Genomic DNA, 15,047 nt, shown 5'->3' with positions numbered 1-15,047 from the left:
AATATTCTAGTCTCGATCCCGAATGCTAGTCCTAAAGTATACTTGTTTATGTAGGACCGTGAGGTGCCGGTGGTTGCAGGCTGGTTCCATAGCAAACCAAAGCTGCTGAAGATCCCCTGGGAGAGCCAGCCCCTGGTCATCGGTGCCAACGACTAGAAGAATCTGAGCTGAGAAACAGTTAATTCTCTTTGCTTTCCCAGTTAAAAGGTATAGAATCAGCACAATGGAAACACCGTGCCTATATACATCATGGGCAAATAGACAAAGAAATACAAGCAGAGTCCAGGAAAAATAAGAACAAACCCAAACCTCACCTTCCATGTGACCCAGGTGTCCTGGGCCTTGGGAGGTGAAGGTTCCCCACAGCCTCACAGAATGTTCTAAACCCCCAGTGTGACAGGCGCCGGGGCTGCTGGCCTCCCTCTGCCCTGCCAGATGAGACTCAAGCAACATTGACACTGGATTTAATAGGAGGACATGACATGCACTGATTTCCAACAAACTCCCGATCTTCCGGAGGAGAGAGGGGAGGAGAAGCAGCTGCACCCAATCCTCTTCTATTTTGGTCCCCTTAACACATCCTCTTATCTCGGTGGCCTACATATCATTTAACAAACTGCCCTGCGATTCTTGCAGGGCGTGGCGTCCTGACTGATTTAAAATCCCCGCATTGCTAAAACTGCATTGTTCTTCATCAAGTTGAGTCATTTTTATGTGAAGTGTCAAGCTCCCTAACAAATAACTCCTGCCAGACAAATCAAGTTCCTCGTCGGAGAGCCGCGGCTAAATAGTTTATAGCTTTAATCTGCTCACCGAGGTGTGCAGTCTATGACAGTAATTATAAATGCAAGGAGAAATTATAGCTGAATGCTTTAACTGCATTAGGAGCCGTCTGATGAACACTCATGAGCGCCTGCTCATTTCCAACAATAGAGGGCAAGTTAGTGTCAATGCATTAGAGAGATTTCAGTTCTGCATGGCTTTTTCTCCCATTTACCACGGAATGTCACTTGTCTCCTAGAAAGTAGAAAAAAAGCATCGTGGAAAGCTTTAAACTTGATAGTTAAAAAAAAAAAAAGACAAAGAGAGAGATGCAGGGGAAAACTGTTTATCATTACGACTCCTATTTTTCTGTTCTGTTTGGCGGCAGGTTCGGTTTCAAATTAGCTCACTGAAGGTAACTGCTTGTTTACTTACTAGGGGCCTTGAAAAAATTCCTCCCCAAGCCATTTTCCGAGAAGCCTTTTTAGAGAAAGACTTCTTTAAGTGAAGTGCAAGTTCAAAATCAGAGCAGGGAGCGGCTGCGGCGGTCCTGTGTCCGGCCGCTAGATTCCATCCTGCGCCTGCATCTACCTAAGCTAATGACACAGTTTAGCTCTTTATTTTCCCCTCCTCACTTTCGCAGAAAGACGTTTTTAATTTAGCTGAAGAATTACACAAATGTATTTTAAAGACATAAATCCATATAAAAAATATGAGCTAATTAAAACATTGCACTCCCTGTCGCTCATGGATTTTCAATTTAGCGAAAGAAAAAAGAATTGCATCTGGTTAAATGAAAAGATGATACTGATGGCAGACTGGAGTAAATGAAAAATAATGTTGCTCTATATTAAAGCACCAAATTACACACGTCAGGCGCGAGCATTCAGAAGTCCAAACGAGGGGAGAGCGCGGTGGGGACAGGACGGGCTGACGTGAGCGGAGAGAGGAGCCAGATGCTCAGATAGAGTGGGAGCATCAGAAAAGACACTGCGTTTGGTCCTTGCTGCTTTCAGAAGCGCCAGCCTTTCCGACGTGACCCCGTTTTCCTGATTCTCGTTTCGTTGCCCCAAAATAAATTCCTGAGAGCCGGGATGCTCTACATATCTTCACTGAGATTTGGGTCGCCTCTTGGTTAGACATTGCGTGGAGAATGTATAATTACCTGACCAAACCAGGGAATCAAAACGAAAAGAGCCGGGGTTCTCTGCTGCTTCCTGCAGGTCAGCCCCCCTGGCCCTGTGTGGCCATACGGTCAGGGCCACATAGCTGACTTTTTGGGTCCACGTTGGACTCCATGTGCTACAGAGAGATCGTATTGCCTCGTGACGTCACTGTTGTCTTAGCTTGTTCACTGTGTGACGTTCACGGAGTGAGAGCGCATAAAGATGCATTTCTCAGAACGTCTCTGTCACTAAGAGAAGTGTGGCTGCCCTATTACATCTGGAGGCTCCACTGGGTCCACATTCTCCGGCATTTTCTCTGAGTGGTTGGAGGTACATCTGGCCCTGGGTAGCAACCAGGCGCCCTCAGACAAGGAGGAGCCCAAGAGGCAGGAGAGAGGTGAGGAGCATCGGCTACCTCCACGCTTACTGTGTCAAAGTTCTTGCACAAACCGTGAAACCCTTTGAGCTTCAGGTTACCTCTCTACAAAGTGAGGGCGCCGTGGGTAGCCATGCCCGGCTTCCAGCAAGAGGCAATGCTTGGCACTTCTGCTGTCAGGTTCTCTTTGTCGGATAGCAGCTTGAAGTATTCAAGGGGCACCTTCCTAGGCTTAACTGGACGCTAAAGGCTTCAAATTCTGCAGACTTCAGGTGAGGCTTTGGAATGCCGTAAGGGCCTATGGAGATTCCATCTAGATTTTTTTGCATGTATGAACCTACTATGTGCAAGTTTTTATGGAAAAGAAGTACACACGTCTCTTAGAGTCTCCCAGCCTTCTTAGGATAGGGATATTATGCCCACATCTGAACTGGGGCAGGACTTGGAGTTGGATAAATTGAGATTTGAAGCCAGGTCGGGTGGCCTTCCCGGTCAGCATGCTTCCCAAAGGATGCTCTGAAATGACCACTCCCGTGCCTGCTTCCCCAGGATAGGGCAGAGGTCCCTCCTGTGTGCCTGTCCTTGAGCTGTCCAGCTAGGTGTCTGCCAGGACGGGGCAGGCTCTCGCCCTGATTATTAGTTTACTTTGTGAACAGTGGCCTTCTAGATGTGTGATAATGAATGAACGAGGCTCAGGGATCGTGGGACCTTGAGAAATTCCTGCAGAATCTATCTCTTCCCATTTTGTTCTCCATATGTGTTTGAATCAACCTCTACTCTATAGGGCTGCTTGTGAGAATAAAGTGAAATAATGTCTCCGAAGTGTCTGCTGCAAGCCCCGGCACAGTTTGCTATTAGAATTATCTAGACTGCTGGTTCACTATTATGTGTGGATTCCTAAATTGAATCTGGTGCCTCGTAAAGCATAATGGATATTTGTTGAGGGATGAAAGGAGGGATGGAGGGCAGGAAGGAAGGAAAGAAGGAGGGAGGGAGGGAAGGAAGGAAAGAAGGAGGGAGGGAGAGCAGGAAAGGAGGGAGGGAGGGAAGGAAGGAAAGAAGGAGGGAGGGAGAGCAGGAAAGGAGGGAGGGAGGGAAGGAAGAGAATTTGGTTAATGGAGAAAGACATGGTCGATGCCTCTTACAGATGGAATCAGTCCAGCCTGTTTGGCTCTTGCTAGGCTGCCATAATCTATGTTGCGAGGGTTGCCAGATTTAGCAAAAAAAAAAAAAAAAAAAAAAAAAATACAGGATGCCCAGTTAAAATTGAGTCTCAGATAAACAATAAATGATTTTTTCCATGTTTTTATTGGTGCATTATAAGTACACACAATAGTGGAATTTGTTGTTACGTATTTGTACACGCACACAGTAGAGCACTTAGTTGGTCAATTTCATTCCTCAGTACCGCCCCTTCTAATGATTGCTTTTAAAATGTAAGTATGGACCATGTAATATTTGGAACTTCCTTATGCTAAAAATACATTTGTCATTTATCTGAAATGCAGATTTAACTGGATGTCCCTCCTGTATTTTATCTGGCAACCTTATGCGCTTTTGGCCCTGAACATGTATTTCCATCAAGCTGTCTGTAACAGAGGTGGCAGCTTATTGGACTAGCATACATTTCTGCCAACAATTTCTAGGTTAGGTGTGCTGTTCAACTTGTACACTGTACTACATGGTAATGACTATAATTTCAAGTCCTTATGCATTTTTGACTCAATGATTTACTCTCTGTTTAATTTCTATTATTTGAGAGCACGTGGCTTTTAAAGATGTATACAAATACATATTGAAAGAGTTGCAGATTACTGATGTCCTAAAATAGGGATGCACATTTAATATTTTCTAATGAATTTTTAATGAGCATTTGAATTTAATATTTGGCAGAACATTCTGCAGGATTTAAGATATGTCCAAGAAAGGAAAGAAAAAAAATCAGGTCAAAATTTATGTCTTTCAGAAAACAAAGATATGGTAGAAGCTCCCCAATTTCCCAAAATGTCTTGACACGCTTTCTCAGACATCTCGTCACGGTGGCCCAGGGACTGAGATGAGAGGTCCAGAGAGCAGAGCCATCATGTCGCGACCGCGTCAGAACATCACATGCCTAATTCCAAGCAGTGGGTAAGGTGCGGCATAAAGGTCATAACAGGGGACCCCCGGGGGGAGGCTTTCTTCCCCAGGGGAGCAAAGCACAGAGGCCCCACCTTCGCACATCCGGGGAATCATTCAGGCAGACACAAACACACCCAGCACCAGTGCTGTCTTCCTACACACCCAGCACACACGCACTCTGAGTGAGTCCCCAAACAGTCCAACCTTCTCCTCGGCAATCCCCTCCGATTTGCGTCACCGTGGTGGTCATGTAAGGATGGAGCTTGGGTTTGGTGTGATTACGCTTTAACAAACATGGTGCTTTGAAGGTCCACATTAGAGACATTTATTCTGTAAAATGCCAAGAGACGTGAAAGTAGCTACCTTATCTATGTATTCAACAGATTTCTAAGGACCCTTTGTGTACGTTTTCCCAAATGATCGGTTTACTCTTACTTCCCTAGAGCAGATATTGTACTTTTCAGATTTTGACTGAGGATGGATGAGAGCTTTCTTTTTCTCCCTTCTCCCTATTTACAAACCATAGTTAAAAAAATGATTACAAACCTAACAGGTGGAAAATTGGTCTTTATTACAGCACAAAATAAACATCACCTATTTGTCCTCTTGGTTTGGACCCACTGTTATTGGCTTTGAAATATCTTTCTTTTCTCTAGGTATTCCGTGTATGTCCACCTTTTTTTTTTTTTTTTTTTTAAAGGACCAGAAAAGCATAATAGCCAGTTACATAAAATGTAAAATGTTATATAGCAAATAAATAGGATGCTGCGGAGCCCTGGGCCCATGTGTGGATTCAGTAGATGCATTTAGGTTTTCATTCAATAGGATGAGCTGAAAAAAATCATGCTGGAAACCAAGATGTGAATCTGCCAATAACATTTAATTATCATGGTAAAAAACATGCAAACAAAAAAAGATGGTCTTCATATAGGCCCAAATCAGAAGCTCAGGTCTTCTCACTGAGGGAAGAGTCCCACGTCAGATATTTTAGCCTTTCATTTCGTCTTGGCTATCCTCACTCTAGGAAAATCTCCCTACCTGCGTGAGGCGAGCCCAGAGCCATGCCATACAAATGTGCCTCTCTTCCTGGAACTGACAGAGTGTCCAAACCTGTTGTGGCTTAATCAGAAAATCTCCTGTTTAAAAACAAACAAATGCTCTGACAAGAGCGGGTGGCCAGAGCTCGTGAGTTATGATTATCTTTCCATACCTTATTGTGAATTAATTAAGAGCAAATTTGTAATCGAGCATGACATAAGCTGGACTGGTAGGCATAGAAGTTTGACTTCAGGTTGAGTCCTTATGTTGGGTGTGGCCCAGTGGAGGACCATCTGAATATGTGTGAGGGTCCTTAGCATGTGGGGTTGTCGTGCTGGAGCGGGGACAAAAGGAAGTAGAGAAAAAGCTAAAAGGGAGATGGAAGCGATTTGCTATCACCCAGCCTGGCTTATGCTTAATGTTTGAAAATGGCTGGTGCCACCTTATCTGCCAAGGCATTTGACCTTGGTCTCTGTCCTCTCTTCTGGAGGTGACATAGGTGGTCTGGGTGTGGGGTGACTACTCAAGGCATGAGCTTCCGTGATACCTGGTGCAAATACCCTTAAGCTCTGGGACCCCATGCACATTGACCAGAAGTGTGCAGAGAGCCATTTATTTCATCATGTAAAATAAAATCTCAAGGGCATGCATTCCATCTTTCTCTGTTAAAGGTGGACTCTGATGATAGCTTACCCTGAAGAAAACCAAGAGATGAGAGAGGAAAACAAGCCTCCTCTCTTTTCCTCTCGTGTTCTGCAGAGAAGAGTATTTTTCCACCATCCCCTTAAGGGCACATGCTCTTTCATAGGAAAATTAATGTAGAAAATAGACAAAGGGAAAGAGGTGGAAGGTAGCAATTGCTAGAAGCAAGCTGCAAAAAGCATTATTACAAGTAACAATAATAAAGACAACTTTAAGCTATTCGTGAGCTGATGAAGAAATCTCTGTGTAGTGACTGCCACTAGCAACTCCCCCATCCTGGTGGCTCACTTTGACACTTTGTCAGTCATTAGCATTGCTACGGGAAGTGGGGGTGGGTAGACTGGACCAGTGAGAGAAGTTAGCACTTATTCATTACAAGGAGGGACAGCCTCGGTGGCCCCGGGAGGTGGGGCCTTGGGGATCATATATCATGAAGGCCTAGAAGCAACATACAGGGACTTGGCCTAAGTCCTTTTTATCCTATCCCCCACTCTAAGCTGGAGGACTTGAGAGAAGGGTTAGGACTTACTTATCATGTTCTAGTCTTTCATAAAAATAATTCTACTGCAGCGAGCTACTGTCCTGCTCGGCCTCAGGAGACACAGGCTGCCTCTAAGCAGACCCGGCTCCCTGTAAGCAGCTCCTCTCAAGGCTGCTGTTGCCAGGGCCTGGGAGCAAACCCATACCTGCAGAGCTATTCTTCATCCACGTCTGTTACAAACTGTGAATGGTGTTCGGGTGACTTGCTGTGCGTTTTGCTTAGGTGGAGTTTTACCGCGTGTTTGCTCACAAATGTCCGACAGCACAACTTACACTTGAATTTAGAGTCTGATTCCTCTTCGCCAGCTATTGTTTCCGGAGACCTCTGAGCCGACGACACCCGAGAGAGCTCCTGCTCCACCTTGCTTTGCTGGTCTGCTGCCATGCGGGTCATGTCCTTCATTTGGAAGCCCAGGTGAGACTCCAAGTGGCTGATGTAGGTGGAAGGGGTTCGGAACTGGGAGGCACAGTCACTGCAATAGAAGATGGGGTGTCCTTTGTCCATGTTTTTCAGAAACTTGGTCCCTCCCGTTTTCCTCAGCTGGTACTTGACATTGGCCAGCCAGTGGCTGATGGTGGTCATGGAGAGTCCCGTGAACTTGGAGATCTGCATGCGCTCCTGCGGGCCCAGGTCGGACAGCAGGTATTTGCCCTCCGATGTCTGGAAGAGGCTAGAGGCGAACTGTGCCTGCAGAATCAGAAGGTGCTGGGGGTTCCAGTTGGACTGCCGCCCTTTTCTTTTATGCAGGGTTGAGACCTCGCTGGACACGTCCTCGAAGCGCCTGACATCCATTTCCAGCTTCATCGGAGGGACCCTGGAGGAGGTGGCAGGCTTTGGGGTGGTCGCTTTGGGGAGGACTTTGACCATGTCGGCGATGTCAGACAGAGCGTGCTTCTGGGGTGGGGATGTACAGGATTGTGCTTGCGAGGACTCGGCCTTCTTGCTTTTGGACTTGGTCAGGTCGATGGGCTGGTCGTTGTTCTCGAACAGGTAGCGCCTGGACACGCTGGCCGGTCTGGAGGAGGCAGGACTCAGAACTGGCTTGTCCACCACGCTGAGATTTGACTTGTGGAACATGGGAATTGTGCTTGAGCTCGGGCTGGAGCAGGAGGGTGAGCGCAAGGGCTCGGTGGCCTTGCCCAGGTGATTGTTCAGGACGGACTGCAGGGCACTGAGCGGGCTGATGCACGGCAGGGCCGGAGTGTGGCCTGCGAGGGCACATCCGTTGCTGAGAGAAGGCGCGGGCTCCACCGGCTGCGGCTTCTCTTTCTCACAGCTCTCCACCATCAGCTTGTCCTCCTCCTTCAGGGGACACGGCTCTGCCTTTCTGGGTTCCGCCGGCGGATCGCTTTTGGGGAAGGAATCCTTCTCACGGTGGCTGAAGGACGACGCCTCTTCCTGGGGACTTTCCTTCCCGCACTCCTTCGCCACTTCGTCTCTGTCTTCCGACTCCTTCTTGACTTGAGTGTAGGGGGCCAGGTTTGGGGGCACAGAAACCAGTGGCATGACTTTCCACTTTGGAGCGATTGGCCTCAACTTGTTGGCGAGATTCGGTCGGATCTGCAGTACCTGGGATCCCACCGGCAAAGGTGGCTTGGCACCCTCGGGCAGTTGGTAGGCCGCGTGAATGCTGGGGTATGCACTCCAGCTGGGGGCGCCGTTCTGGGCTTTGTGGATAGCTGTGGTCACAGTGTTTTCCAGGGACTTTAGGATGTCCCCTCCGCCCTTGGTGCCGTCCTCCAAATCCTCCTCCCTCAGGTACTGGTACTTCATGGCAGGGTCTAGAGGTTTTTGGAGAGGGTCTTCATAGTCCTCACTTTTCACGACCTTGTCACCCTTGTTGGCTTCCTCTGGTTTGTCTTTCTTGCTCTCTTTCTTTAACTCAGTTGTTGAGGCTGTACAGTCAGACGCTGAGTTACTTGATGGCTTGGGAGCCAGAGAATCGCTGCTCGGGGTCTCTGACAACGACTGCATTTTCTCCACTGCCAGTGGGTCCAACACCAGCTGCTTCCCTTTCTTGGAGGCGGAGCTGGTGACCTTGAGGAAGTGACCCGTGACCATCATGTGGGTGGTGAGCTGTTGCAAGGTGTCGTGGGAGCTCCCGCACTCCATGCACTTGAGGATCTGGGACTTGCAGGCCTCGAACTGCCAGGTGTAGCTGGCGCCGTTTTGGTAGCCATAGCGATTGTTGGAGGACAGCTGCAAGCTGGCCGTCTTCTGAGACGAAAATGAGTCTGCAAACGATCCCGTGGTCGAATCGGGGGAACAAGGCCGATTGACGTCGAAAACGCGCTTCTTCGCCGGAGTGGCCATTTTTGATGAAATGGTTGGTACTGGCTCCTTCAAAGGCACTTTTTGGTAATGTTTTGTCTTTATCATATGGACACTCAAATCTTGGAGGGAATCGAAGGAGTCACCACAAAACATGCATTTCAGGACCTTTTGAGCATCCTCCTTGTCCATATCCTGGAAAGCCCTTTTCCGGGGCTTGGAATAGCTCGTGGGTCTGAGCTTGTCCTTTTTGCGGTTGTCATCTTGGTAGTGGCCCGTTTCATTCATGTGCACAGTCAACTCCACCAGGGTGTCGTAGGCGGCACTGCACTGCCGGCAGCGGAACCTGCTGGCCCCGGTGAACACGGTCCCGCACATCTTGCTGCTCTGCCGGTACAGCTGGACCGAGCTGAACAGGCTGGGCTTAGAGACAGATCTGGAAGGCAAGTTCTGCTGCAGGCTTTTGGACAGAGCGTCCTGGTGCCAATCAAAATCACTCTTGCTGCCACCATTGCGGGTGTCACAGTTGCGCCTCTCACTGTTGGACAGCTTGAAGCCGAGGCCCAGGCCGGACCAGTAGGAATCGGACAGGATGTTGGCGTAGACGGCCGTCATTTTATCCATGCAATTGTGGGCCTCGCTTGGGAGCTTGGGGTGAGCGCTTGCTTTCTTGTCTGAGGCATCTCGGCCGCAGATGCTCTTGATGTCTGACACCTGGTCGCTGGCATCACTCAGCAGAGACTCGTTCTCAGCGTCCTGATTGGACAAGTGACTTCCGGGAGAGTTCTGGCAGCTGAAGTAGCCTTTCTGCTCCGGGCCTGTTTCTAGCTCCTCGTCAGTCCCCGCGTCATTGCTGCCCTGAAGCTGAGCTACTGACCCGCTGTCCTCCTCCTCCTCTTCCTCTTTGATCTCCTCTTCCTTCAGCTGTTCCTCCTGGGCGTAGCCTGCAAGAGAAGGAGGAGAGATGAAATGACAAGGGGCCAAACTTTCCCTTCCCACTTCCCCATGTAGGCCGAGCGCCTCCTGCGCCGAACCCAGCAGCAATCTCCTCTACCGTTCATGAACTGCCAGCGATGGAAACAGGGAAAAGCCAAACGGTGTCTTTTATGCCATCTATTGCCTTTAAAGAAAAATGACAAGAGTTATCATTCTCTGTAAGTGCCTAGAATCCCATGTTAATAATTCTGTGTTTAAGGACTATCATTCTAATATTCCAATAATGGGACAGTGGCTTAATTAATGTGCAAGACTTTCAGGAAATCTGGATTGAAATGTAAATCCTCTTAAAGTCATCAAGGGAAGGACGGTTGACTCTTAAGAAAACTAAGACTTGACCCTGGTATTTCAGTGGTGAGGTTACCAAAACACTTGGATATATGGGCATATACTCATCGAAATATACCATCTGTGAGTACTCAGAACTAATTTGAATGCGCAGCCGATATAGTTTTGATAGCCAGTGTCTTTTTGTTGTAACATTTTTATTTGCAGAGATATGCGCGGCAGGAAGGGAGATTATGAAGTATGCAAATAAATTCTTCCATTGATAGCTGAAAAATCATGTAAGCTCAGCAAATATAATGATTTTTAAATAATGGCAAATAGTGTTAGGATGGGAGGTTTGGGGACTATTCTATTATTCTCAGTCTTATGAAGACCTTTCCAGGCAAGGCTAAAATGCCAGCTCCATCCTATTCCTGTAATTTCAAATGCACCGTTGATTTGTGGGTACCCGTCACGAGATGCCAATTATACGATTGATTTGTAGATGCAGACTGCTATTGGGGAGACATGCTTTTCCTTCTTGGAAAGGATTTAGGGCCAGTAATTGCAGAGGGAAAATGAAGACGTGGGGGGGGGGTGCAAAGGGAATTAATGGCAAATATCCATCAATGGAGATGGAGAGTGTGACTATTTATGCCCATGGATTCATTTTCTTTACCTGGCTTTTCAGATCCACGTGGATAAAGTGAAGCCAAAGATGTACCCAAGAAAAGGAGACCCAGCCTTGGATTTGCAAGGCTCGAATGATCTTAACGCAATACTTTCCACCTCTCCCTCTTGGTGGCAGGTGGTTACTCGTAAAAATACCCTTAGAAGCAGGTGCTGTTATTTCCATCCACCAAGGATCAAGCTTAGACGAGGGACGATCCTGCATTGAAGGTCTGGGAAATGGGCAGACAGGTTCAAAGAGAAGGGGGTTTGTTAGTTCCAAGGCAGCTGGAGTCAGGGACACCAAAGGCTGATGGCGACGATGAAGATGAACATATTTTTTAAAGCACAATGATTTTGAGACTTTAATAACTGTTTTTGAAAAAAATCACAATAAGCTACCAGGATATATGAAACTTAGAAGATGTTATTATTAGCCTGGGAACTACAAAAGAGGACCGACTATGGAAATAGTCGTCAGCAGGGTATTCACCACGAGCAGACGAGCTCAGCTGGAACCAAGGTCCACCTCCAGCCAGCCCAGCCTTCAACATCTTGAGAAGGACAGAGGGAACTTGAAGGGAGCTGGTCACCTACAAAGACCTTAGCCCACAGCCGCTAACTTAAGAGGACTTGAGGAAGAAAGGAAAGTCGAACTTACGTTTAGCTGGCTAAGCTAGATTTTGACTGTTAGTTGGCAAAACAAAATTATCAACATCTTTATCAAGTGCACCATGAAATAGTATAAGATTATTTACTAAACAGCACGGAATATTTCTAATATACAGTAAAGATTCAAAAAGAATTGAAGATTTGTAATCTTAACCACACACAGTCAGTTCAAAAGAGAAAGTAACTTGGAATGTTTATTTTAAGGACCTCATGATGCTGGGATCAGGAGTCCCACGGATGAACCTCCTACTACTCTGCCCTCCACCCCTGTGCCCTCCTATCTATTGCTCTTTCTGACGAAGATGAAGAATTTTAACTGAGCAATTACTGTCTCCTGGAAACCAAGCTAATCACTGCAAATGCATTTTTTCATTTCATCCATTATCCACATGAAGCAAGTACTATTATTATTTTCATTCCATAGATGGGGAAATTGAGACTTTCAGGTTAAGGAATTCCTACAAGTTCACACAGACAGAGTTGCGGGGTCATGACATGAACCCGGATCTCTTTTAATGAGAGAACCTGGTCTTGCCAGGAGGCTCCGCTCTTTTTGCATCACCGACCTAAGGAATAAGAAACCTTTGCTGACGACTGTAGGTTGAAGGTTAAGCAGTGGAATCTGATTGAATTGTCGCTAAAAACATCACCACCTTGGGAGAGAGAACTGTGGAATGCTGGAGAGGAGCCCAAGATTTTAAGGGCGTGATATCATTACACAAGACATAAATATTCACTGCCCGAGTTTAGCAGTTGTGTTGGTTGTTTTATTGCTATTGGTGTGGTGTTGCTTCTCCAGAAAGCCCACAAGTGGATCTTTTCATTATATTGGTATTGCTGGTCTCCAGTTGCATAAATTGATTTAAAGAAACAAAAAGTACTCAGTCTAGTCAAACAACCATTAATAAGTGGCCACGACTTGGAAGAAAATCGTAGTGTAAAATCAGCAGACGACGGAGCCAGGCATCTCTGTTGTCTCCACAGCTCTCTCCCTTGGAATACTCTGCATGTTTGCAAAAATAGTCACACCATTAAGTTCCAGGAAAGAGTCTGTGTTATAAAATTAATAATGAGTTGTCACCAAGCTTCAAAAATTAGACAGATTTCATCAATCAAAATAGGGTCAGTTTTGAAAAGGCAGAGGGTGATACTGCTCTGGACGAACACAGAGTAGAGGCATTAGGCAGCAGTGTTCCAGGCTGAGATATATGCTCCCCATACTTAGGGGCAGTGTGAAGGCAGCAACGCACACGTACACACAGTGTGTTCACAGCAACATCCACGTATACACAGGGCACATGCAGAGTGATCATAGCACACATGTGATAATGCACAGAACAGGTAAAGACTCTGAAGAGGAAAGAGCGCTGTCATTACAATTGGTAAGGGTGTTGCTGGGTTTTATTCATCTAGTATTTTCTGTGCCTAACACTGTGCCTAATGCTTATTAGGAAGTTGGGAATTAACTCATGTTTTGTGTTGTATATATTGATGAGATATCGGCATGTGCTCATGCACACACACGCTCATGCAAAGTCTGCTCAGCCAATACAGTCATTTTCAAACAGGGAGAAAAGAAGTGTCCCTTTTTTTTTCTTTCTTTTCTTTTTTTCCTGCTGACATTTGGAAGCTGCGCCTTCCGGACCAGCTCAACCTGGCAATCTACTTTGTCCTTCTAAATGGATTCCCCAGAAGGAAAGTCGCAGACAGCACACGCCTCCCCCACAATACAGATAAAATTTTCTGCTTAATTAGGCATTGACATGTTTACTATAACCTTTACAGAAGAGTAACTCGTGCTGAGAGACCCTTTTTGTCTGTTGTTCTCTGCAGAACAGACTAAATCTCGCACACCCGATAAGGTAACGCGCTGAAAAGCCTCATAAAAAAAAGTGCCAAAGCATCTGTCAAAGTGAGTGCATTTTAACAATGGCTGAGGGTTCCGAGGAGTTTCTAAAAACACATTTTAATATTGTACATTTAAAACTGTTCACTTGACTTAAGTGATTTTGTTTGCCACCGGCAGTTGAGGCGAGAGAGGGAAGGCAGCCAGCATACGGGGAATCCGGTGGATAATGAGTGTCTGTCTCTCTCTCTATCGATGATTTGTTTAATAGGATTGCATCATGTGTGACTCTTGCTATAACTGGATGAGTGGCAGGTTTATTCTTATGAATACTTACTTAACAAAAGAAAGCGATCACAATTATGCCAAGGTACAGGAAGGATCCTTTTGCTGATTTGGGTTGAAGGTCAAACTTCCTGGTGGCAAACATCCCCGATTCCAACCCAACTTCTACCTCCATCCATTACCACGTTTGAGTCTGGCCACATGCATTCATTCCCCTTCCCAGGACAGGTCATTCAGGAGCAACCTTGCTTTCAGTTCCGCCTCAGTGACGGGCTCAGGAGACAATTTCTCCTCCACTGCACGGCCCTGCTCAGATGGGGCTGCCCTCCTGTCTGTTTCTACTTCCCACACTCTTCACCAGTACCTTCAGCATGAACCCCAAGGCCCCCCAGGGTTTGGAATCTGCCTGTTCCTACACACCTGCACCCTACTCTCCATGTTGAAGACACAATCATCTCTTTCTTTCCCCTCAAAACTGCAACCCTTTTCTTGACTGTGATTCCCTGCCACGGCGAGAGTCTCTGCCCAGAAATTTCTTCCTCTGCGTCCTGCAGGTCTCAGACGCTTTTCCTGGTCCATTTCCCCTCTCTGTGTAACTCTCTAGCTCATCTACCTGCGGGCTGAATCCCGATAGCACTTGCCAGTGGTCCTGTTTGTTTGCTTACTGATCGGTTGTCTTCTCCCACTGAATGTGAAATTAACATATCTGTCCCTCTGAAGGCAGACCTTGATCCTCCCCAGCACCCACAGCACCTACTGGCACAGACTGGCATCCTGTCTCCAAATGATTTCAACGCGTGGGTGAATAGATCAGACAATGAAAGAGGATAATTCTAGCTGCAAACTCTGGCTCCTGAGTAGTGCAACTGGCACTTCAGTTGAGGAAAGGACCCCCAGCCCACATAGATCAGGTGTGAATTACAAGCATCCTACCAACTTTGTTCCACAATACAAAACCATCTTTTCAGACAACCAAACCGTGGACTCCTGTTGCCCCACTCCCTGGGCTGTGGATTTATACTTATAAGTGTGAATACTGCAAATAAGCACCAATATTGCAAGACATCAGAAATTATTCTCTGAAGGTGAACAGACTTTGGTGAAAGAAGGGCCACTCGGAGGGATCTGTGAAAATATGGCCGAATTTTGCCCATACTAGACAAAAATCCATTAAGTGTTCTGTGACGTGTTGCACAAATAGTAAGGCAATCACTTCCAAAATTTTTTGTCCAACAAAAGAGAAATGCTAACTGGGGAGGTATAGCTGCTGCCAATGCTTGACCCTAATAGTATGTGGGAAAAAATTCAGAAATTACCCTTTAATTTAACAAAAAT

At 46.6% G+C, this 15,047-nt stretch overlaps 1 protein-coding gene across 1 annotated transcript in view; it reads right to left on the bottom strand.

The window, feature by feature from the left end:
* Positions 1 to 5,067: 5,067 nt before the first annotated feature.
* Positions 5,068 to 15,047, bottom strand: part of TSHZ2 (teashirt zinc finger homeobox 2) — a 236,373-nt gene continuing 226,393 nt past the window's right edge. Inside the window, exon 2 of the mRNA XM_079127006.1 lies at positions 5,068 to 9,921. Coding sequence (XP_078983132.1) covers positions 6,860 to 9,921 — 3,062 coding nt within the window. The 3' untranslated portion in view covers positions 5,068 to 6,859. The remainder of the gene's footprint in view (positions 9,922 to 15,047) is intronic.

The sequence above is a fragment of the Sciurus vulgaris genome (genome assembly GCF_902686455.1).
Source record: "Sciurus vulgaris genome assembly, chromosome: 2".
NCBI classification, from domain to species: Eukaryota; Metazoa; Chordata; class Mammalia; order Rodentia; family Sciuridae; genus Sciurus; species Sciurus vulgaris.
The sequence above is the reverse complement of the archived record's forward strand: the minus strand, read 5'-3'. Positions and strand labels throughout refer to the sequence as shown.